This window comes from Microchirus variegatus, assembly GCF_963457635.1.
Source record: "Microchirus variegatus genome assembly, chromosome: 9".
In the NCBI taxonomy this organism is placed as follows: domain Eukaryota; kingdom Metazoa; phylum Chordata; class Actinopteri; order Pleuronectiformes; family Soleidae; genus Microchirus; species Microchirus variegatus.
In genome coordinates, this window is record NC_139810.1 from 25,877,797 (window position 1) to 25,904,184 (window position 26,388).

The 26,388-nt window shown below is 43.1% G+C and overlaps 1 protein-coding gene across 1 annotated transcript; it reads left to right on the plus strand.

Annotated features, from left to right (window-relative positions):
- Positions 1–4,571: 4,571 nt before the first annotated feature.
- On the plus strand, positions 4,572–26,388 carry vwa5b1 (von Willebrand factor A domain containing 5B1; the record flags this gene model as incomplete). Its single annotated transcript, XM_083895723.1, has 21 exons — positions 4,572–4,710; positions 4,880–5,041; positions 5,578–5,797; positions 6,700–6,854; positions 7,671–7,802; positions 9,462–9,586; positions 10,841–11,017; positions 12,375–12,485; positions 12,611–12,813; positions 14,462–14,576; positions 14,752–14,937; positions 15,114–15,309; positions 16,904–17,100; positions 18,940–19,234; positions 20,514–20,810; positions 21,256–21,393; positions 21,927–22,061; positions 22,977–23,048; positions 23,361–23,430; positions 24,712–24,835; positions 25,723–26,388. 21 exons carry the CDS (start codon positions 4,572–4,574, stop codon positions 26,386–26,388), a joined length of 3,915 nt encoding a protein of 1,304 aa, XP_083751849.1.

Sequence of the window (26,388 nt, forward strand, 5' to 3'; positions counted from 1 at the left end):
AATCTACATTTCAGCGACTACGCCAAAAAGACTTCATAAACACATATCGTCATGGTAACCCAGCATGAAAACAGATGGATCAAACCGAGTGTTTCACAAAACACGGAGACAGCCAAACGCCCACGTTAGATTTAAAACATTAAGGGCTTTCCAGTCACACCAGAGGGAAGAAGAAGAGGAGGGAGACATAATGGGTGAAAGGAGGGCGAGATCCAGTGCTCCCTCACCCACTCGTCTGTTTTATTTATTTATTTATTTATTTATATCTGCCTTGGTGTTACAATACACAAATCCCTTGATATTAGAGCATCCACCTGAATGGTTCCTGTTGTCATCAGTGTTAGAGGGGTCTGGGGTGAGTGGGTGGTGCTTTGAATGCATAGGGGAGGGGGAGGGGGATATTTATTGGAACGACTGGACCCTCTGTCTTATACTCTCTCTATCTCTCTGTGCCCAAGCCCTCCAACTCCAGGATCAACAGGCAGGAGGAGGAGGAGGAGGAGGAGGTAGAGGTGGAAGAGGCGAGGATAAACTCCCGTTCTGCTGCTGCCACCACATGTTGCTGTGTCTCATTGAAGCGCTGCAGTAGCTGCCTCCTTCCCCCTTGTTTTGCATTGGACGTCTTGTCTTAACCAGCGAGATGTGGCCACTGCATCTGTAGTTCCACCTGTGGCAGCACTCCTATTCCCTCTACGCCACAGTGTGTGTGTGTGTGTGTGTGTGTGTGTGAGAGAGAGAGAGAGAGAAAGCAAGTCTGGGAGGAAGAACAAAACAGGAGGACAGGGGAGAGCTGAAAGAGGTCTGGGTGGAGGAGGATATCTTTCATGATAAGTGGACTTCTGATTGAGAGGCATCCTCGCTGCACGTCCAGCTGACACAAATGAAAGGTAAGATGATGAGGCTGATGCTCTGCAGTCGGAACCAGAAGCACGTTGACGCTGCAGTGTGTGTGTGTGTGTGTGTGTGTGTGTGTCTCTCTCTCATGGTTACATTAATTAAAACCTCCTTGTTTTTGTTTGCTTGTTTTAAATCAGGGAGAAAAGAAAAAGGTCAATCCGTTTAAATGACGATTTTGAACTGCCAGCAAATCCGTCTTGATTTGTGTCGGTCTGTCTCTCTGTGTGTGTGTGTGTGTGCAGCTGGTGTGTTCCAACAGGTGGTTTCCACAGCATCTGCTCTCTGTTTTGACACTAATGAGTGCAGAAGAGTGCGACACCGCTGATAGAAAATGTTGAGAGTTGATGGGTTTCTGGTCTTTTAGTGAATCCCGGGAGGCGATGATTCATGCGACTGAGACAAGCAGGAGAAAAGCATCCTGGGGCTGACACTTTTAACACTAATTACTATAACCCGAGAGAGCGTGAAGAGAAAAAGGATGCATAAGAAACAGAAAATCTGAAATGCAGCGTTTTAAAGCATTATTCCAACTCTTTCAATTTTTAAATGGACAACCCCCTTTTACATGGTATTTCTTTAAATGATTAGTTATGCATTGTCACATAACTCATGTTGTCATATTTTCTCTCAGATATCAAGAAGATGTTTTATGGTCCAGGTGCAATTTTTCCCTTTTTTTCCCTCATCTTAATTCAAATTGAAAGTGATCGAAGATTGTTTCTCAACAAAGGGGGGGATGTCTGTTTCTCAATCTGTGGCTGAGTGGACACATGATGGCACTGTTGAGACACGCAGCTGAATAAATCCATAATTGCTTCTGTATGACCTTTTTCCTCACCATTAGTAACCATGTGGTGCCAGAAAAAAATCCCAGTTTGGGCGCTGAAAAGACTAATCGCATGTGAAAAATGCCTCCATGCGCGTCCAGACCGATCAGTGTGAAAAGTGTGTCTAATTCTATTCTGATTTGAGATCGGTCGGTTACAGTTAAAGCAAATCAAGGTGCACTTTTCGCAGATGTTGCTGGTCCGTCTATACAGGCGAGCGAGCAGAGCTGTCTCTATGGAAATTGCTTTCGTCATAACGCTCGCTATCAAGCCTGCGCTGGGGCTCTGGTCGTGCAGCAGACGCAGACCTTTGACAGCACATGACCAAGATTGCTGGTGAAGGAAGATGACACTTGCAGTGAAGCACGGCACTCCAGCAACAGATGGTTTTTGTTGTCGTTTTTTTTAACTCGCTTAGAAATGTTATATTCCTCATCTAGGATTTTTAAAAGCCATTTTAAATGTCCTGTTCCCTCTCACATGGCGCAGAATTGTGACACACATACATACACGCTGTGCTGTGCTGTAATGATTTAATCCTCGCTGTGTTTTATTGTCGTGACCTTTAGCTCAAATGTGCAAAGGACCCCGTCACCCTCCAGAGGACTCGGTCATGTCATAAACGATTACAGAGGTTGGAGTGCCGATAAAAACCCTGCTACACTAAAACTGACACATAGATTAAGGCTGTGGTGAGGCGCTGCCATACGCTTGATGTGATTCATTTATGAAAATGAGAGAAGCGTTGTTTGTTCTTAAGTAAAATTTGTCAAACTAGGGGGGGGGGGATTTTTCTTGTTCTTCTTCAACATTCAGCCAGATTTGATAAATGTGGAGCAGAGGCGCAGCTTGTGAACAGGCAAGGCAGGCAACTGCTTGGGGCCTCCGAGCTGATAGGGGGCCCCCGACACTCGGAGCCTGAGGGCTGTTTTTACTGAAATGTGCAGTGACCAGCCGTCTACCCGTCCCCCCTTAAAAAACAATGGGCGATTTGCAATGACATCTCAGTAGGAAACCTCCCTAAAGGGGCCCCACCTCAAGTTAACCTGTGTGAAGTTGGAAAATGAGGATTATTTACAGTGTAATGCATATCCTTTTTACTCAGTTTATACATGTTTTTTTTTCAGTTATTTACAGTATTTTATTGTTCTATATATTTATATTGTTTTATAATGTGGGTTCTTTACAGTGTAATGTATTTTTTTTTACTAAGTTTACATAGTTTTTTAAAAGCTATTTACAGTATTTTATTGTTCTTTACGTGTAAATTTTCACATACTCTTTAATTACAAGGTTTTTCCATGTTATTTCATTCATTTCTCAAAAAATATTCTGAACTCATACATTTTTCATTGGTGTCAGATTATTTATAACATAATGGTGATGTACACTGGTTGGAAGGGCCCCCTGGGAATTTTTGCTTAGGGCCCCTACAAAATCTAGAATCGCCTCTGATGTGGAGCTTATAAGAGAGGCAGGAGGAATACTGGCTGATGTGTGAGAGGGTGTAAACAACAAAAGCCCTTATGGACAACTCCTGCCACTCAGCTGCCATCTTGGTAATGCCCCCTGGCAGTTATAATGGACTAACAAGCCTAAGCTCCTGTATAAATGAATTGCAAGAGATCCACCTGGTCACTGGGAAATAAAGGCTACCCTACGTTTTCAGTCAAATCTGATTTAAAAAAAAAAAAAAAAAAAGAAAGAGAGAACTTGAGTCTGTACAATATGGCGTGTTTTCCCGTTTGACTCGTACAAAGGTAGGAAAACGTGTCATCCTGCTGTTCATCTTTGGAGTTTTCAATTCAGGGACAGGAAAACGTGGCACATTGAAGAGCCCTTCTGTGGCACACGGGTCTGCTTATTGGATAAAACTTATGAAAATGTACCGCAAAAGCAAACTTACTCTTTACCTCTCCTTCACAACCATAGCAAAACGCACCCTTGGACACTTCAGGATAATAGTCTACTCGATTATAAACTCTCCAATGACAAAGTGGCCACAGTAACGCTAACTGACCTATGAAAGAAAACTGCCATTATACAAAACGTTTACGAAATATAAGTTGCCCTGGAATCATGAAACAAAAACAGAATTTTGAACGAGCATCATTTTAAATCCAAGTTATAATTATTTAATTAATTATTCTACAAATGACTCACATAAGTATGTTTATTTCGGTGAAGTTCGTGGGTGTGGCAGTTGAGTCGTCATTAAGACATAAATACCATAGAATACTGTAAGATATATACAAAAAGTTTGGGGTCACCTATACATTTTTTTGTGTTTTCCATTAAAAGTCACACTTTTATTCATCAAAAGAGTTGCAAAATGAATAGAAAATCAAGTCAAGACATTGACAAGATTAGAAATAATGATTTTTATTCCAAATAATCATTTTGCCCTTTTGTCAAAGAACCAGCAAAACTGTTTTCAGCTGTGCGAACATCATTGCACAAGGGTTTTCAAGGGTTTCTAATAATCCAATAGCCTTCTAACACGATTAACACAATGTACCATTAGAACACTGTAAATGGGCCTCTATACACCTATGTACATATTCCATTAAAAACCAGACGTTTGCAGCTAGAATAGTCGTTTACCACATTAACAATGTATAGAGTGTTCATTTAATGTTATATTCATTGAAAAAAAGTTGTTTTCCTTCAAAAAATAAGGACATTTCTAAGTGACCCCATGTACCATGAAATACAGACTATTATTTCATAATGTTTTTTTTTTAACATTGGTGGCAGCTTTTGTTTACTTGTCCTGTCTGATGAAGGTGTTTGTCTTTTTTTCCCCACACACACGTGACAACAAATAAACAGAATAAAACCAGCACCATGCCAGGACTCATTAACAAGGAGAATCGGAGCGCGCTGCCCCTCAGTGTCTCGGACATCACTTCCTGTGTCAGGGGTTATTCTCTGGCTCTGACAGCGTCTATGACCTATGAAAATATTGAGGATCATGCAATTGAGGGTGAGTGTGCACTCAATACTGCAGTAGCTGCTTTCAACCAACTTGACCCACTTTATGCTCTGAAGCACTTTTGTAAAACTGATTATTGACTGAAAGTCGCATTGATTGTTTGTTGTTTCCGGTTCATTCACTTATTTGTTTGTTGTTTCCCCTTCTCTTATCTGTTTAGGGATCTTTATTTATCCTCTGGAGGAGAATTCCATCGTTGTAGGGTTTGAGGCCATGATATCTCATCAGATTATAACGTTGCAGATCAAAGACAAGGCAAAAATTGAGGACTGTTATTTGGATTGCTGCAGCACAGCTAATGGAGTCCTTCAGAGTGGCAGCGGTAAGATGAATCGATCAATATTTTTTTTTTTCTGTTTCAAATGTCTAAGTGGAATCCCAGAGGAGTCGCACAAAGAGATGAAACCACGGAGAATTACAACTCTGCCATTGCCTTCCGGCCCTGGGGGGCGTTTTTATGGCTCTCGTCATTACCGGTGTGGTTTTCTGGTTGTTATCAGGAAACACTAAATCAGACACGAGTTAATGAACACAATAGAGTATTTACAATGCACTGTTTGTATTCACATATACATTTCTTTTCGCGTACAGCCTGTAATGCAAGTTTAACCTGAGCTAATTACGCAACTTTGAGGTTTCAAAGCGTTTAACCAATGATTTGACCACGAGAATCTAAGGAAATATATTGCTTCTAGATCTTAAACCAGCACAAAGTCATTTCAGCATTGTATACTATGAGCGATATATGCTGGAGAAGATAAAATGAAAAAAAAAAAAATATATATCAAGCAATCAAGCACCGTAGACAGCTTTTATGACCTCAAATGTGACATTTACTAATGTTGTCTGGCGTTCCAGGACACATCGTGCTGGACGAGGATTTGGAGCGGACAGTGTTGGTAGTTAACCTTGGGGTCATCCCTCCGATGGAGACTGTCCACATTCTGGTGAGCACCTCCTCAGAGCTCACCACCCTGCCCAGTGGGGGCATCATGGTCTCATCCCCACCGGTGTGCACGCCTCGAGTACAAAGGACCATCAACGAGGAGCAGGGACTGTCTCCAAACTTCTCCCGAGTGTAAGAAACAACCACCATAAACGTATGCAAACAACAATACAAATGGCTGAGCTTACTCTAAAGCAGGGGTGTCAAAGTCAAATGACCTGGGGGCCAATGAAAGTCTAGTGTGGTCAATAGTGGGCCGGCCTAGAGAACAAAAAGTGGGGGGAAAAAAACAACTTACGTAGGGTGCGAATCGCCAAAATGGATGGAAAAATTCAAAAAGACCAACTTCCTGTTGAGGTGAGGCCATGGTCTTCCCGCCAAGTTTCAGGAAATTCAGTGGAACTCAGTTATAGGGCACTTCCTGTTTCGTGGCTAATGGTCGAAATTCGGTCAAGGGTTGTTGTGGTCACGCAGTTTTGAATACGCAAAACCTTTCGACAACTTTACTAACATTGCTCCTACATAGATTTGTAGGAACGTACACAGAGTCACAAATCGCCAAAATTCAAAAAGGCCGACTTCCTGTTGAGTTGACGCCATGGTCTTCCCACCACGTTTCAGGAAATCTGGTGGAACTCAATCTATGCTGAAGTAGTAGGGCACTTCCTGTATCGTGGCGAATGGGTTGCCACGGTCACGCTTTTTTTGAATCCGCAAAAACTTTTATATATTATATTATATTCTCATATAGTCAACTATTCTATAGTCACCTCGCTGGCAGCTGTGCCTCAGCTAAACACTGTGTTTAAAAGACGGTGAGGTCGTGGGCCATGTTTCCATTATAACATGGTATTAAGTGGGGGGCCGCATGTAATCGCTCTAAAGCGTATTGTGTCCATGTTTTAGGCCCCTATATATATATATATATATATATATATATATAAATAAATACATATTCTAGGATGGGAACTTGCTGTAAACTAACTTTTTTGTTCAAGTTAGCCCTTAAAGGAGTGACGCTTTGCCACTTTTAGGCGGGACAGGCAAACCTGCGCCTCGAGTCCTCACGATCAAACGCCCAACTCTCCTCAGCTGTGGTTGACCTCGCTGCTGGAGGAGGAGGCCATCAACTCCATGGACTACAAGTTTAACTTCCAGCTGGAGATACGTGCCCCTTACCTCCTGGCAGGTGAGACAAGGAACCTATTTTTCAGAGGGCAAAGATGTGGCTTTACTACTGTGTATACGGCGTGTGTCTATAGACCGTGACGGTCTGTTGACTTTAGCTGCTGTGTGATCTGGCAGCTCAGGAGTCTGACTTATGTTTGCTATAAGAATGTTTGCTGACATCGTGTTTGTTGTAGAAGTTGTAACTGTGATGAAGTCAGTAAAGCGCTTAAATCAAAGACATAGTTGAGAAGACATAACTGCCAAGTAAAGCCAGTTCAGTATGACACGACAGCGAGGGGATGTTTTGCTTAGCTCACTGTCCAAATTAGAAAAAAAACACAAAAAAAAACACCTGCACCTCTAAAGCTCTCAAATGATACATACAGATTAAACTGCTGTGAAAACACAACCATTGATTTTTAGAAGTGGAGACATCGTGCTCTCATCACCCAGCAACCTGTGTGAAGTGAACACTAGACGCTGTCCTTGAAGTCTCCTCGCTTTTTTTCATTCTTTTGCAGACGATGCAGGTTCTTCCTGACCTCATAGTCATTGCTCTTAAAAACTGAGGCCAAATTGAGCCAAACACAAAAATACAAGCTGTGCTGAGATGCCACTACAGCAGCGTTGTCCTTGAGTCTTTGTCCTCACCAGATTTTGTCTCCGTTTCAACCTGACAAGTGTTTTCTCTTTGTCTTCTCAAACTGCTCCAGCGTTTGAAAGCATCATTTACAACAACGGTTATGTGTAATTAAGGGGTTGGTTTAATGTCAGTAATTACTGTAGCTGGAGGTAAAAGTCCGTGGTCACTTGATTGGCTTCCTGCTCTGTGCAGGTGTGGAGAGCCCGTCTCACGCCATCCGAGCTGATGCCGACCCTCTGGCCCGCTCTGCCACCAACGTCGTCATCACTTTGGCGGACAAATACACTTACGACTGTCCTGTCAACATCCTCATTTATCCCAGCGGTGGGTATGCGGCTTTCCGAACTCACTCACAGCATGGCTTGTGTTTCTCTTTGTCAAGTCTAAAAACATTTAGACGGAAGCGCCGCTAAGTGTCTCTCGTGGCCTTTGTTTTCTGTGTGCGAGGCGATTCACTGACTCACAGTGTTTTTCTGCGTGAGTGTTCTTCTGTTTTCAATGCATGGACACGCCATTAGAGGCTTGACTGTGGGTGTGCTTTGTCGGGTCGTTCCTCCTCTCGTCTGGCCCTGACTCCTGCCTTGACCTACGGTGCAGTATGTGTGGGCCAGTCGTCTCCCACCAGAGGCAGGAGTCGGCTCCGGCTTCACCGATCCAATCCAGGTCTCTTATGAAAGCACTGCTCACAAAAAGACCTGCGGCAATTTAATTCAGCTCTGACTGGTGCTGCAGTTTCAATCACAACACAGATGCTCAAGAGACATGCTGCTATATTACAGGCATGGGTGTGTGTGTGTGTGTGTGTGTGTACATATGAACAAAACCCCGAAGGTTTGTTTGTTTACCACAGACTGTGTGTGTTTTATAAAGTCACCAGTGTAAGACATTTTTAATACCACATACACCAAGATAATATCATCATTGTCTAATGATTATCACTCACAAATACGATTTGCCAGATTCACCAGCAGTTCATCTCAATGATCCAATCAATAATTCTTAGGCGCATCGTTAAGTTTAGCTTGGACGAGAAAAAAAATTGTATTAACCAAACTAAAAAGATAAATAATCGATAAAGGTACGCATTCATTTCCACACAAGGTCAAAGGTGGAGAGATAAATCTGCATACAAAAACAACAGGCTAGAAAACATATTAAGGACCAGTTGTAATGTAATGTAACGTACATTATTTCTACAGACCTTTACAACAAGGCACAGTTGACCCGAAGCGCTTTACAAAATAAAAGCATGACAAAACTGAACTAAAAGAAAGAATAATTGAAAACTATCACCACACGACTGGGTATTAAAAGCCATGAAGGGCTTTAAAAAACGAATTCTAAAACGCACAAGTAGCCAGTGGAGAGAATAAAGTATTGGAGTGATGGGCTCCCATCTCATCGAGTCTGTTAAAAGGCGAACAGCTGCATTTTGCAATAACTGGAGGCTCAGAGAAGACTGAGTGACACCAACATAAAGGGTCCAGTCCAGTCCAGTCCAGTCAAGAGACTCAGCTGTAAGTCAAATCTGAGATATTTAAGGACATTATTGTGCCATGTTATATACTATTTTAAACTGTGACAGCATGTTGAGATGATAAGGCTTCGTGTGTGTACATTTATTGACATGGGATCGATAATCTAATCTTGTTACAGTGATAAATAAAACATTTTTTAATTAATCCTATACTCTGATTAAGCTGGACATGTCTAAATTCTTACAGGATATATTCTCTAACGAGAAATAGCAGTCTAACACCACTGGGATTCACTCCATCCCTCTGAGCTTATTTTGTTTTTATTCTGACCAAGCTGGGAAAAACCTCATTCATTTTCACATCAACGTGGACACAATTGTCTCTCGCTCCGGACCCCCCGCGGTCCACCACCCTCTGCTGCTGCAATCTGGTGTCCTTTTCAGACGTTTGTCCATCTGCTTTTCAATCTGCCACCGACATTTCTGACATTGTCTCGTCACTGCAGAGCCTCATCTGCCTCACGTGCTCATCGAGAACGGAGACATGACACTGGAAGAGTACGACGAGTATCTTCATGGCCGCAGCGATTTCATCAAGGCCACCAAAAAGGACCCCAGCAACGAGAGGAAAGTGAGTGATAACCGTAGTGTTTTTTTCACAAGGTGGGGAAAGAACGCACTAACAGCAGCGTTATATTATGAAACGTACTATATCAAATGTAAAAAAAACCCGTAATGTTACTTATTATTGGTCGTCTTATTCATATCCATATATGCCACAATATATAATAATCTGTTTTCATCCGATTGAAGATAATCTCTAATTTGATCATTTAACTTGTTCTATACTATGGGCAACAACTTGGGACCTGATTTTATACACTATATTTGGAAAATTAAGTTTGATTCATTAGCCGATTGTATTGTATTTCTATTTTTCTATAATAGAACTTGAAACATGATGATTCGCAAACAGGTTCTGCAGCTCTCTGCACATGTATGGACATGTATTTGCAATCTGTCAAACTGAATCTTAAAGGTGCATTATGTAATAAAACTAAATCAACTGGCCATAAATATCCTCCTAATATGTCACAGAGACTCAGGAATAATGTTCATATAACAAACTGAACTCACCAACAACAACAGTACAGACAAAATATTTGCATAAAAAAAAAATATTTTGCAGACTGCAAATCATGTTTATGTTTTGGCATGTGGCGCCACCTACCGCCATCTACTAATCATTGCAGTCAGTAGAGTCTCAGCTGCCGAGCAACCACGGGTTGCCAGTTACGTCAGAAAACAAAACCTAAAAGACCTTGGTATTTTGAATTTGAATGTAGTAACTGTTTTTGGCCACATTCTTTACATATGGCGCCTTTAAATTAAATGTTCAGATTTGATTGTGACAAACTTTGACACAAAGTGCTGCCATCAGGCCCGAACGTCTGCATGACGGGACCCCAGCTACACAGTGATTACAAAGCAAGCGCAGTCAAACTGACATAATGTTATCATTCTGTGATCATTTTTGCTTTTTTTTCGTTCCTTCACTGATGACAGTTGTGCGGCTCCATTCATATCTCAGCTGTGTTGAGGTCGTTGAGTGACCGGCAGACCTAAACGGGAGAAACTGGACAGCCATAAAAACTGGTTTCTATGGAAACACTCCAAAGGCTCACCACACTCTGCCTGGAATTTCATGCACATCTACAACAATAATTGATATGCAGTCTGTCTGTTGCCCTTGTTGCCCTGTCTCTTTTTTGTCCCTTTATCCTTTAAATATCAGCTGTTTGTTAAATTAAAGCTTGCACACATTTAAAGGGAATTCTGTTATCCTGTGATTTTGTACAAATCTTGCACTTTCGTGTCTTTACAGGTAGATATTATTCATCGGCGACTCCACAAAGACATCCTTCACAACCCTGTGGTGATGCTGAACTTCTGCCCCGACCTCAAGTCAATCAGCTCAGACCTGAGGAAGGTTCACGGAGAATTCATCTTCCTCATCGACCGCAGCGGCAGCATGAGCGGAGTCAACATCAACCGCGTGAAGGTTGTTTTTATTTTTGTGTTCTCTGCAGTGCTGTTGCGTGTTTATATGCAGATCGTGCAAATTTGCTATGATGTTTTACAGTCATCGGCAAACACTGGAAATATACAAAAGAGGTAGCTAATGCTAATGTGATGCAGCAGGACACGTGAGGAATACGATACGCCATTAGAGGCTGCACACGATTGCTTTCCTGGCTCATCGCCACACTGAACCCTCAGTTTCGGGGGAAGATTATAGATCTGGTGTGAAGGCCATGTACTCGAGGATATTGTTCAGACAAATTATTCCCTATTCACCAAACTAGTTCCTCTTTTTTTTTTTAAACAGCAAATCTTAAAGTTTCTTTTTAAGGCTTCATGTAGGACAGGGGTCTCAAACTCAAATGACCTGGGGGCCAAGGCCAAAAAAACAACTGTTCACAATATTGCATCATGATATCACACGTATACTTAATAATACTATTTATGATGCAAAATTCATCTATAAATATCAAAAACAGATATTTATTTTAAATTACATAAATAACAGAGTGGACAGCTGTAATTAAAATTTGTACGAGGAGCCGTTTCGGCCACTGCCAATTTGTGGCTCGGGCCCTAACAAGTGTATTTATATATGTAATTGAATGTTGTATATGATACATTTAATAATGGGATAATTATGACCAAATGTCTTATTATTACTGTTATAAAAAAACATTGCTAGCAAACATATTCTATCACCTCTCTGGCAGGGGTGGCCGCATGTAATCGACACTTGATGTAGGATGTCTTTCACACCTACATTCAACACCGACTCTTATTAATTGTGCAATTTATACAAATTGACATGTTATGTTGTTGTGATATGATATTGAGCGGTCGATTTGTGATTAAGACTCTTTTATTTGATGTTGTTAATCCTAAACCTTACCCATCTGAGCTTGAAGCCAAGCCAATTTACAACTCTATATTATTATTAGTTTTCCGATAATCAGAATGTCACTTTGCATTGCCTGTCAAAGTGACACACTCGTAAGAAAAGTCTTTATCCTTTTCTTACGAGTGTGGAGCAAAGGTTGAGAGAGACGTGTTATTCTTCCAGAAACTGTTGTAGAACAGACAGTGATGAATGTATAATGATACCGTGTAATCTCACTCTCTCCACACTCACACTGCCTGAAAAAAAATCTGCTCTGCACTAATGGAACGCTGTAGAGAACCGTGCTCCCATTCAGCCGTGACATCAGCACGTGTCGTTGCACTGCAGCGGAAATGATCAAATATCGCAACCGGTCATTAAGCACCAAATGTCAGATTGCAGAGCAGAGTCTTTCCTGGACGTGCATTCTTAACCTGAACTTCTGTCTCTTTCTAAGGATGCCATGGTGGTGATCCTGAAGAGTCTGGTACCTGGCTGCCTATTTAACATCATAGGCTTCGGCTCCACGTTCAAATCGCTGTTCACGACCAGTCAGAACTATGAGGAGGTAAAGGCTCATCGATTTGATTCCACATTGTGTTAGTTCAGTCACCTTAGGAAAGGCTTTGAAAACAGTTGTCTAATATCCTAAGTGTTTGTCTTTCATGAACGTATTTTTTTGCGATAACCCAGGAGGCCCTGGCTCTGGCGTGCGAGTATGTCAGGAAGATCCGAGCCGACATGGGAGGAACAAACATCCTGGCGCCGCTCAGCTGGATCCTGAGGCAGCCGATGTTCAGCGGACACCCTCGCCTGCTGTTCCTGCTCACTGATGGAGCCGTCGGCAACACGGGCAAAGTTATCGAGCTGGTCCGCAGACATGCACGCTACGTCAGGCAAGTAGGACGTATCGCGGAAAATAGCACGTTTTCGAATTAATTTGCGTAATTTGTGTGTACACGTACTGTATAATCACACGTGAAGAATAAAGGGTAAGCTTATTAGAAACAAATAAACACTCGCAGAGAGTCTCCTTGCGTGTGTTGTGCCAAAGCAAGTGATAATAAATCCGTCTTTGTTTACACTCATTATGCAAATAGCGAAAGCTGGAGCGCTCAGATGACACTTATATTACAGTGAGGGATTGTCAGGGATTTAAATGCAACACCTGGTTATGGCACCATCATCCTTTCAAAAATAACATCAAGCAGCATCTGTCGTACCGAAATCAAATACCACATACCGCCACAGAACCGTTTCCATGCCAACGTTTGTGAGGGCTCGGTTTCGGATTAAGACGACAACAGAAAAGGGACATAGCAATATTCCCTGCGAACAGCATCTGCCAGCTGAGTGCAAGTGCTGGTGGCGCAGCAGATCTGCAGTGCACACAGACGTCACTCCCAATTTTTGCCAATTGCATCTCAGTCTCACACTGTGAATCCCTCTCCTGAGTCCCGCTGGAAATAATTGACTTGTGTCTTCCCCCATTTAATGGATCCATGTCCCCAGATGGTTGCATTAGGTACACACGGCTCAGCCAGTTCGTCAACACTTCCTGGGTCATTATCGCGCCGCGCTTTTTACGAACCAATGCCGCCAGTCACAGACGAGATCAAACAATCATGTATCTCTGTTTTGCAGGAAGAATGCACGTTTGGTGTTTAATGCGTGTAGAAAGTGATTCCCTTTGTTCATTTGCTCTTATTAAAAATTCAGAGATGAAGCTGCTGCAATGAAATTAGCCAGCTCATCTCTCTGTGAAAGTGAAAAACAGTGAAGCATTCCCTGTACCTACTGAGAGACCTGTAACAAAGCAGCGGGCATGATACAACTTTTTGCCATGAAAGAAAATATGCTGGTTCCCCCCCCCCCCCCCAAGCTGCATCTGACGGATCAAATTGTATGATTATCTTTAATTTGAATGTGTTTATTGCTCATATATGCCTTCATCCAGAGTAGGAAAAAGTACTAAAATATTGTACTCAAGTAAAAGTACCAATACTTTGATGAAATATTACTCAAGTAGAAGTAAAAGTAGTCATCTGAAAATGTAAAGTAGAAGTAAAAAGTAGTTCATTTGAAATGTACTTTAAGTAAAAGTTACTTTGCGTGGGGTGTGAGGGTAGTAGAAATATGACAAGGGGTCAGAAATACAAAACTATTTTGGAGCTCACACGCCCGGCGCGACACAGGATATTACGTCACTTTTGGCGCTCGCCCTCTACGTTCACGCACCAGTGCTGGTGCTAATCACATCATCATTCGTCTGGTTCTGTAGTGTATATTTTCCCCCTGTAGGTCTTCATTGTGCTGAATTTGTATTTTTACTCAGTAACGGATAGGATTTATAAAGTAACTAAGTACAATACTTGAGTCAATACGTACGTCAAGTAAAATACAAAAAAAAATCTATTTTAAATTGTACTTAAAAAATACAAAATACACACAAAAAAGTATTCAATACAGTAACTTGAGTAAATGTATTTCGTTACTTTCCACCTCTGCCTTCATCTGCCCTTTTTTTCCAATGTGTTTCTGCAGATGTTTTACATTCGGAATTGGACAAAACGCCTGCAGGAGGCTGGTGCAGGGATTGGCGTCAGTCTCCAAAGGGAGAGCAGAGTTCCTGGCTGAAGGGGAGAGGCTGCAGCCCAAGGTACATATTTCCATCTCTGTGGATCACTCTAATGACGGTGAAGCCACTGAAGAGCCATTATATAGTGGCCGCTGCCCATACCAATTAGGAGATGCTATCTCAGACGCCACTCGCTTTATTTACCGGTCAGACGGAAGCTGTGTTTTCTATCGGAAAGTCTGTTTTTGCTCAACAGATGATAAAGTCCCTGAAGAAAACCCTGTCTCCAGTGCTCAGTGACATTTCCATCGAATGGCTCTTCCCTGAGACCAAAGAAGTGCTACTCTCTCCGGTGGGCAACACCTTCCTGTTTCCAGGGGACCGCCTGATTGGCTACAGCGTGGTGTGTGACACCACCCGTTACCATGCCAACCCCAAATCTGTAAGTAGAAGACAAATGGCGTAAAAAAAAAGACTGATGAATTTTCTGTGAACGTGTTTGAAGTAAAATCCTAAGGGGGATCGTGAGGCAAAGAGCAACTGCAGAAGCGTATTAATTAAACCTTGCTAATGGCTCTTAACCGAGGCACTTCTTCTCTTGGATGTGAATCTTAAAAGGATAAGAGGAGGCGATACAGCATGATGCGCTCGACTGAATCAGCCAGTTCAGTGTTTTACCACTCTCAAGAGGAGGACGTGGTGAGGACTGGTGCCGAGTGTCCCTACAGAGAGCCGCTCTCTGGCCCTCTGTACGACTCCTACCAGGACTCAGTGACAGACGGCAGCCCTGTCACCACAGAACAAGACACCACTGGTGAGAACAACTTACACAGATGCGGCAATATTGATCATCATTTATGTGACCGGTTCACCGTATTGAATATGTCGACAACCAGTCATGTATAAAGTACTTGAAAGTGATACTTGAGCAAAAGTACAAGTATCTTACCAAAAAATGACTCTGGTAGAAGTTAAAGTCATCTTTTAGAATATTACTTGAGTAAAAGTCTGAAAGTACCTGACATGTAATGTACTTTAGTATTAGAAGTAAAAGTAAAAGTATTGGTTGGACACTCAGCTGAGAGCTGAAACAACTGATAGCTAAAACCCAGCGTCCGAGTGTACAACAGGAACCCAGAGACCAGAGCCTCGGTGTCGGAGGCGGGAAACAACGAGACACTGGTGTGTTTTAAGTCCACTTGGAGCTGAAATCTGCGGCTAACAGTTGAGCGGCTAACAGCGAACAGCTGAGCGACTAACAGCTGAGCAGCTAACAGCTAACGGGAGCGTACCTATGTTCCCCGCTTTTCCATAACAGGTCCAATAATATATAGTGATTATTTTTTCCATGAAAGATTCGTACTGAAAGCTACGAAAAGTAATGCACGGTGTTATTGCGGTGTTACGTTATTTCCGCCACGGAGCCGCGGTCACATGACGGTGCGCTATATCCCCTACCATGTCCATTTCCCTAACCCTACCGGTCACCATAACCATAACAGTAACCGTAACGCGAGGAAGAGACCTGAAACATCTCCCTAGTAACTGAGAAACAGAAGATCCCTTTTTGGGGGAAAGCGGGGAACATAGGTACGACCCCCAGCTAACAGCTGAGCTAGGTTTATGCTAATATAAGCCTGTAATTTGTAGTAACGAAGATGGACAAGGGAAATGTATCGGAGTAAAAGTACACATTTGATTTAGGAAATGTAGTGGAGTAAAAGTTGTCAGAAATATAAATAACTAAGTAAAGTACAGATATGTGAAAATTCTACTTAAGTACAGTATTTGTACTTTGTTACATTACTGATTGCGATTACATTATGTTCACAAATTTGCTGTCTAAAGGTGGATCGTGAGCAAAGTATTAAACATGATCTGTTGATCCTCCTCATGTTTTACCTCCAATCCTGAATTTACAACTGTAGCACGTGACTTTTAAATTAAAACAAAAACGTGTCTGTTACATTCAAATCATCGTCAAATGAGCGCTGATTAAGCCTAACGGCTCCACAGGACTCGTTTGTGTTTCTCAGTATAACAGTGTTTAGATCTTGTGTGGCCTGGTAATAGTAATTTGCTTTATGTCAAGACAGGCCAAGGCAACGTCTTGCAAGTAAAATGAGACGGATGCAAACAGCTCGGAGAATGACTGAAAATATACAAAGAAGCGCCCAAGCCAAGAAACGTTTTTAGAATTCTTCCGCTATTAAAACCCAGTCGCTCAGAAAATTGACAAGAGAAACGCTGCCTCAGTCAGGTCTGCTAATAATGCTTGTTTTCAGATGAAGAACATAGTGTACACACGTTGTTTAATTTCACAAAGGCCACACAGAGGCGGACTAACGACGTCAACAACAGCACTATAGCGCCAACCGTCCGTTGTTGGTGTGACTTTCTTTATCTAGGGCTGGATAAGACGTCGCCAAGAAGGCGGGCGTACAGCACCAACCAGATCACAGACTACAACCCAGTTAAGAAGGTCTACACCCCCAGTGACCCCAGCTCTGTGGTGGGCAAGAATCCCCTGAGGAGAGCCAAGGTCCAAGAGCTGATTGGTCAGATGAGTCCCGAGCATGAGGCGCAGTGGAAGATCGACTACCAGGTGTGAGCCCTCGCTCTCTGCTAACGTCCACATTATTGTTTTGAAGACGAGATGCTCTGCTCTGCGCCACTTTCTGAACTAGGTCAGCGATCATTTTAGATTCAATTTGTAATTTAGCTCATAGATCTAAAAGGGGGTGCTTCGTTCGTTGAAATAACAATAAAGTACACAGTGACTCATTAAATAAGACAGGAGAATGTTAATTAGTATGAAGAAAAATATAATTTGTTTTTAGTCTAGTCCTTTGTCTGTACTGGTGAGTAATCGAGAGCAGACTCGTGTGTACTCCACAGTAATGAAGGGCAAAATCTACGAATTGTAATTTAGTTCGAACATTTGTTGCATCCTAATATAATTAAAAGGAATTCAGCAGAGTGTGAAGGAATCATATTTTCCCTTTTTAGACGCAGCTGAGCGCGAGTTTGCCCCCAATGTCACTGTTAATCAGCGTAAATCTAATCACAGTCATTTGCAGCTGGTGATAATTTTCTCGTTAAATTTATACAAACGAAAGACATAGAAATTGTTGAACTAGAGAGTTATTGTAGAAACGAAAGGTAATTCAATTCTCGCGCCGCGATGACGTTATTTTATACAAAAAATAGGTCCCTATTTATGCAGAATGTCATGATAATTTGACTGGATTATTCTTTACTAACCAAACAATTTGGGGTAAATAATGGTCACAATCTTCCCTTATGTTCACGAGGTATTACGGTAACGACTTCAACATTATGACGTCGCAGTGACATCAAAAAATACTGTACATATTTTGAGTATTTAGCAGTGCCCGTAGGAAGTATGTATTCCTATAGTGGGAGATGAAGAAGGTTTTTCCAGTTATGGTAATGCATGATAAGAAACGTAAAAGGCTAACATAATACAAACACGCAAATCAAATACGCCTTGTGAAGAGATTGAAGCGTGGCTGACGGTCACAAAACACCTAGCTGCGCTAATGCTAATCGTAGCCTCGCTGGCTTACTTTTGAAAACGGGTGCTCCAAGTTAGCCGCAAAATAGTAGCATGCTAATGCTAAAGCTCGCGTATTGGCGAATGGACACGCCGACTTCGTCGTTTCGGTACGACAGCGTGTTCTGCGTTGAACCGTGTGAAACGAGCCGCCGCCTAGCCGTCGTTGACACACCTGACGCGCCGTCGGATGTGCGCATGGTGTAGCCTGCTAGTATAGGGTTATAAATCAGTGAAAATCAAGGATGCACACCATCGTGTGGGACCGTACCTATGTTCCCCGGGTCCTATGTTCCCCGGGTCCTATGTTCCCCGGGTCCTATGTTCCCCGGGTCCTATGTTCCCCGCTTTGTATGTGACCGGGGAACATAGGACCCTTTCTCTTACCCTAACCCTAACCCTAACCCTACCCTTTTTCAAAAAAAGGGTAGGGCCCCCATTGTGCCATGCTCAAACCATATCCAAAAGTTAAGGGCGATCTGACTAACGGTCAGCGGGATATGGCCTTCACAGACACACAGACAGACACAACTTGCTATATGGATAGACAATGCACTCCTGAAACATTCAAACTTTGAATGGTGACAAATATAATTTGTTTTGAAAGAATGCACCCGGTGAGGAGGGAGGGAGGGAGGGAGCGTCCATCACTGAATAGTTTTATCCTATATAAAGACACTAGTGTGAAATTCCCTCAGGTGTTCCAGTACGGTACATCACATTCACAAGAAATTGACGAGTCATGTTGACCTTTGCTCAAATCATCACTTACTCCAAATTTGAGGGAACAGGCCCTCAAGGTTTTTTTCGACATGACAATAAATAAATAGATAAATAAATGAGGTCTCTCACGTTTTTTGTCATCAGCCACAGCTGGCGAGCCTGTGTGCCACATCATCTCGGGGGCATCCTGCCAGCTGCCACCGGCTGCTCCCTCAGCAGGAGCCGCAGCAGCAGCAGCAGCAGCAGCAGGACGCTGCTTCAGAGCCTCATCCCCAGGTCCAGGACAACCCTGTGTTGAACAGTAGCAGCAGCAGCAGCAGCAGCACCAGCGGTGGTGGTGTTGGTGGTGTTGTGCCACCAGCAGCTCGAAACACCGCAGTGGAAAACGCATCCAGATCCTCCAGTGACAGTCCATCTGTTGGCAGCATCGGAGACACTGGTGAGACCGTGCAGCATAAATGAACACAGAAATGACTGAACACACACTAATGTTATAGATGTTTTCAAAATTAATAGATAGAGCGTATTTTAAGCTTTTTGCAAATTTGAAGACAACATCACCAGTGCAAGTTAAGAGGTTAAGAGTTATTTTAGTTTTGTCAAAAGGTCCAGATTTTGCATTTTAATTAGTTTTAATATATTTTATGACACTACCCACTCACCTTTAACATTTAGCCTTTAACAGAGCAGACCTGTGAAAAGTAAAAGGTTAGAAGAGATTGTTTTCTAAAAATATCTTTGTCAAATATCATATATGTCATACCAGCTACCAAAATATGACATGGCTTTGTTCTGCCGGCTTGTCCTTTACATAAAGGACAACATGGCTCTACATTAGGACTCACATTTTCTGTCCTCGGGACACACTGCCCTGCATGTTTTAGGTGTTTTTCTTGCTCCAAAACACCCGACTCGAATAAATCGGCAGTTACCAGGCTTCTGCAGAGCGTTTTTGATTGAGCCGACTATCTGAATCTAAACATGCAGGGCAGTGGGTCCCCGAGGACCAGGATTGAGAAACACCCGAGTTATGTCCACAGTCGCTATTTACTGGCCCAGGTTCGTTTCCTTCTGCTGCTGAGCATAAGTGAGAAAGTAGAGCCGTTACACGTTATCAGTTCATTCGCAGCAGGGCACGTTCACTTATGAAATATGACCAACCTGTGGAGTTAAAGGTGAAGTAAGTAGTTTATAGTGCCATCTAGAGGAGAGGCTGAAATTTACAACAAAGAACTGCTGCTCTGCTCACCCCCTCCCTTCCCTGAGCACTACGGTATCCGCAGCTCAGTCAAATGTCGTCCTCGTCATTTTGGGTTATATAAACCCATAAATACTACACAGCGTCCCTTTAAACAATAGGTAGAAAAAGGGGGTCAAACGTAGCGCAAACGGTCAGATATTAAACTATATAATTTCCCATATTTCTATATTTCTATATACAGTATCCATGTTGGTGGTGGTGATAACATTTGCCTGAAATGATTTGGTTCACTGAATCCCTAGTTTCTAAGGGAACCGATATAAAACCATTGACTGTAATAGAGTCAATAGAATTACTAGATCTCTGCAATGTTTTTTTTTTTATATATATTTAAGGACACAATAAAAATATTATATGGACAATTTTAACATAATCCTGCAGCCACAGCCAGCTCTGAAAACAGTGTTATGGATAAATGCTGAACATAAATCTCGCTTTCTTTTTTGTGACTTTTCAGACGGTTACGGACACCAGTTATGTCAAGCGGAAACGCCACAGGACGCCCGTGTTATTTCAGACCTGGTCGTCGCCAACCAGCGCAAAGCCGACTGCAAGGCCGTGGTGTCCGGACTGCTGTGCGGAAAGCCGATGAAGTGGGAGGTGGTCTTTGACATCCAGCCGTACCTGATCGGACGAGAGCGCGAGGAGAAGGTTCACGAGGAGCTCTGGAACGAGACCTTCCACCATCTGGCCGGTCACTCCATCATCTACGATTTTGAGCACATGGCGGAGAAAGAGTGTGAGATTGAGCACGGTGAGCATTCTGTGTTAATTCACTGTTTATCGTATCTCAATTTTGAGATGATGGAGGCGGATCAGCATTAGGTCTATTCATATTAAACCCTGTGGCTTCATGGGGAATTCTGTGCAGCGCAAGTATCATAAATTACATTTTACATTGTTGTTTTAAGCAATTAAGATACGACATGTTAATTAGATGCTCATAGGTCATTTTTCTACCACTTAACAGCGCCAGACAAGCCGCTTCCGGCGTCTTTCCGCTCTTAATGTTAATAATACCAGCTGCTGGGCCCGAGCTTCATAATAAACAGAAAAATAATGCAGCGGTAGAAATGCATTTCTCAAAATGTCAAAACTATTCCTGTGGGCTGCGTTTGTTTATGCATGCATATGTTATCTACCATTTGAATAATGTCATTAGAATGCGATGTAACGCAGCATGCCCCTGTCATTCACAGGCTCTGGCAGGAAGTACCAGGTCTATGCCATTCAGACCAGCAAAGCCTGCAATATACTGAGCAAATACACAGCGTTTGTTCCCATCGACCTGGACACTAATGAGTATTTGCAGACATGCATCGAATACATAAACCCGAGTAAGTCGTCACGGCTTGATTGTGATGAAATCAGTCCTCTTCATATTTGAGTGTATAAGTGTAGTAAAAACAAATAACCTGGAGGATAAGTGAAGGTTTGCAGTTATAAACCAGTGTGGTCTATGAATTAGTTCTTCAAGTAAGGACTAGTTTATTTTTTCTTAAGTTATAATGTTGACTTGTTTCTCTTATTTAGAGCTTATGCTAGTGCAGCTCTTTGCTTTATTCCCATCTTAAACTTAACATTTTTTTAAGGAGCTGTGAAATATTGTGAAAGTAAAATATTAGATTTAAACCATAACTGGTTTTGCTCCGGGTGGAATCTTTTTATTTTTTAATTTGAGCATCAGGGAGACATCCGACATCACAAAAACAGATCTTACCTTGACCTCGCTGCCGCCTTGCTGAATAAGATTTCAACTTTTTCCTGCACGGTTGGCATCACAGTCGAGGGTTAATTAAATACACCCTTTAATTTGAGATTACATTCGCCTGGAAAACACTATAAAATAAAAGTGGATCATTGTTTTCAGGCGAAGGCCTGAAGAAGGGCTCACACTCCAGCTCTCGTTCAGGAAGCAGGAAGAACAGAGGTTACTCTGTTGGACTGGGTCGCTCACAATCCGGCGGCATGTCGGAGGAAGCTGAAGACGTCCATCCGCCCAACAGTAGGCTGCATTTTTGTTTCCCAACGTTAGCTTACGTCAGGGTTTTCTCACTCCTGGTCTTGTGGAGCCAGTTTCCTGCATGTTTGAGATGTTTCCCATCCATCCATCGTCTACCGCTTTATCCTCCACCAGAGGGTCGCGGGGGGGGGTGCTGTGCCTATCTCAGCTGACATAAGGCGATAGGCGGGGTACACCCTGGACAGTTCGCCAGTCCATCGCAGGGCTACATATAGAGACAGACAACCATTCACTCACACCTACGGTCAATTCAGAGTGACCAATTCACCTAATCCCCATATCGCATGTTTTTGGACTGTGGGAGGAAGCCAGGGAGAACCCGGAGAAAACCCCTGCACACGCGGGGAGAACATGCAAACTCCTTGCAGAAAGGCCCATGCTCCGAAATTTGTCCCAAACCCGGGTCTTCTTGCTGCAAAGGCAAGAGTGCTAACCGCTACACCAACCGTGGGGCCCGAGATGTTTCCCAACGACCCGTTTATTTGAATCAGGTGTGTCGGAGCAGGGAAACACCTAAAACGTGCAGGACAGCGGAGTGAGAAACCCTTACATCATCAGTCTTTCCAAAAAATGGCATATCCTTCTCTACAATTATGTCTATAGAATATCTGAAATAATAAGGTCGCACTGCCAACACTGTGACACTTTGAGCAGTGTCAACAAGCTATAAAAATACTCCAACTTCAGAAAAAAGGCCAGTGCATTTTGAACTGGTTTCCAGCAGTGGCATAGCAACAGCATGCTTCAAGACGAGCACACTGTTTGAGCACCGCTGGTTAAAAAAGGTGAACACTATATAGCCCTTTTTTCCCCTCTCTTTTAAGGAGAAAGAGAAAATGTTCTTTTTTTATTTTACACACATATAGGACAACTTTGACATCTTTATTGCTGTCTTAGGTGGAGAGGACGGTGTCTCTCCATGCAGCACTCCTTCCTCCTCTGGCTGGGAGAGATGTAGCTTCACAGAGGGTAGGTGCAGCACACCAGCCACCGTAAACTGTCTGCAACAATTGCATCGTGGAAATTAATTGAAACGTGAGGTTATCGACGTTTTCGTCACCCCTCTTGTAAGCGATGGGGAGGATGGGGGGGAATCGACTATTCCGTGGCTCGTATTGACAAACACTGCCTGGAACTTCTCAATAAAAAACGGTTAACGCGTTGTGAAGTCACACATATGCAGAGGAGGAGATAGATGAAATAGGCTCCATGTCCTCCACTGACACAAAAATGCCAAGCGCTTCTTTATCTCTCGTCTAACTCCGTCTCTCCGTCTCTAAGTCTCCCAAAGGAGTCCGTCTGTGACCTCTGACCAATCACAGAAATCGGTGGAGAGCCTTTTTTCTGCCAGGTAAGATGATTTGAGTGCTATAATTGAATCTTTCAAAGTGAGAGAATGTCTGATATTTTCAGAAAGAAAGCAAAAACACCTAGAAGACGGAACTTCCATACGGGATGATGAAAAAAATGACAAAATAGCAGTGAGAAAGAGAAATTCTCCTTTTATCCCCTCACAACCTGCCAATCATGGTATGAAGTAGGTGTGGTTATGATATCACAGACATCCAAACACTGCAAAGCTGTTGTGGGAAATTGAGGCTGTTTGAATTCTTCTAGAATATGGAGTGAGAGCAGAAAAATGAGGGGTTCTGTTGCAGACAAAACACAACCCTGACATAAAAACGGTAGATAGCCTTTTTATATGCAAGTGTAGTGAAACCTTGCATAAATGTAACCTGTAGGGATCAGTTTCATGGGCAATTCAATATGTTTTCACATTATACTGGTGCATAACGAATGAGGGGGAAGACGGGCAAAAATTCAATGTGTACAGTGCATCGACATTTGCTGGTGAAGTTGCACGTTGTTGTTAGCTGAATATGCGTTAGAGAACTTATCAACAGCAATATTTGCATTGAAATTCTGAAGATGTGTGTTGGTTGTCTATTGCGGGCTATTTTAAAAACATGGCGGTCCAAAATGGTGACCTCCGTAGAGCTGATCCGGCCCCTTTCCATTCTGGGTTAATGAAAAACAACAAATCACACAATCAGGACATCGTACACTTATTTAAAAAAAAAAGCTAATTTGCTGCCAAATTAAAATAATTTCACCTAAATGTTACATACTGGATCGTTAAAAAATCAAATCCGTTAAATTAAAGGTCCTAGGGACGACCACTGAAAGTTTCTTCTTCAGTAGTTACTGTAGCTGCAGGCAACCTGGGCTTGGGTTAAGTTCAAATTAAGTCCAAGCCCAGATGCCTGCAGCTACAGTAACTACTGAAGACATTCACGGTTTCTGGTTAGATACAGACGTGATCTAATTAAATAAAGATAACTCTCTGTGTGTGTTGCAAAGATTGCTGCTTAGTGGTGAGACAGGGTGTGACAATGACGTAGATGGTGTACTTGTCACCAGTGAAATGACAAGATCCTGGAAAGAATTACATGGGAAAACGCGATAGAATAAACTAAATTGCCGGAGCTACCTGGACGTAGCTAATTATTGCTATTGCTAACCCTAACCCTTTGCAGGCGTTTAGTCACTTTACTGATGTAATTGTTAGTGATGTTAGCAGGTCATATTCTACACAGTGTGTTTACGCGTGTGTCTCCTGCTCCTCTGTAAGGTTGGCCCTCAGCAGAACTCGGCTCCTGACTCGAGCCGCCAAAGGCTTCATGAGCCGCTCTCACAGCAAGTCCGGCGACTCCATCGGCGAGAGCGACAACGAGAACAAAGACTACATTCCTCTGGTGGGTAGCAGATGTACATGTGAAAGAAGTGCTCAGACAACCTGCATGTTTTTGATGGATGTATATCATTTAAACTGACTGTAGATCTGTCTGGAGAGACAAATGTGTCACAAACAGTAGAGTCGGGGGGGGGGGGGTCCCGGGTTTACATCTAACCCGGGACTTTTCTTTATTGATCGATTAACAAGTCTTCTCTCATTTTTCAAATTGCCAGTAACAAAAGAGAAGTCTGTTGTCCTTGCTCACTGTTATATTAAAAGACCAAACGCTCTCTCTAGCCTGGGTGAACCCAGGGGGAGTTCAGAAGAATCTCCTATAAATGGGAACCATTCATTCATCTTCTACTGCTTTATCCTCCAAATGAGGGTAACGGTGGTGGAGGGGGGGGCATCCATTCCAGTCGGTAAATGGTGGGGACAGGCAGACACGGGAAACTACGTCAGCGTCACTGAGGCCATCATTTGACGACTCTAGCCGGCACATTGACGTCATATATAAAATGTATCCACTGGACACGTTAATCCTCTGAGGCTGGGAGTTTGTGTAGAACTCTGTGCTGCACTGTGCAGCCAAGAATAGAACACTTTGCGGACTTCCCATCTTCCAACAAAGTGGAGCTTTAGCTCATTACTACGTCACAATGTGTAATTGTGACGTAGTAATGAGCCCACAAGTCAACATCCCGTGTTTTATCTTCTGTACTTACATGGCTGAGTCCCAAATATAAGTATTAAAATGATTAAAAAGTTGATTTTGCATCATATGTTTCCTTTAAATCATTTGATCAGGTGCTTTTGAAGGACTGAAGTTTGTACGATTAAAAAAAAAAAAAAAAAAAGAAGCTACATCTCATGTCAAACTGTGAAATATTCCCCTCTGCCCCTCAGCTGTTGCTGCAGTTGGCTTGTGGTGCGTTTCCCCTGGACACAGCTCTGTGTGATGCCATCAATGTGCCCATGGACAAGCTGAAATGGACGTCCCCGTTCACCAGCCACCGCACCAGTCTGGGCCACTTGTCTCACTCTAGCGGCCGCCGCGCTGAGAGAGCCGATGATGGGCAGAGATTACCGTGTGGGGCGGAAACATATCAGCATCCGGCAGAGCAGACTGTAAGCACCCGCAGTCCTTCTCAATCTCCCAGGAGCGCCTGCACGGATTTCGCTCATTCCTCATCAGGGAGCCCGTCCCCGGCTGCCGAGCCGCCGCCGCCGCTCTCTCCGAGCTCCCTGGCGGACGGCGGACAGAGCTCTGGGTCGGGGTCGACGGAGACGGCATCACCCGGCGCTGTCGTTAAAAGGATGCCGAATCTGGAGGGCATGGTGTGGGCCACGGCTGTGGCTCTGGCCTGGCTGGAGCACAGCTCCGCCAGTTACTTCATAGAGTGGGAACTGGTAGCCGCCAAGGCCAGCATGTGGCTGAGCGCGCAGGACATCCCGGAAGGCCGAGATTTAGCGTCCGTCAAGGCCGCCGCTAACCAGCTGTTCATCATCCTCAGGCACTGGGATGAAAACCTGCAACTTAACATGCTCTGTTACAACCCTAACAGTGTTTGA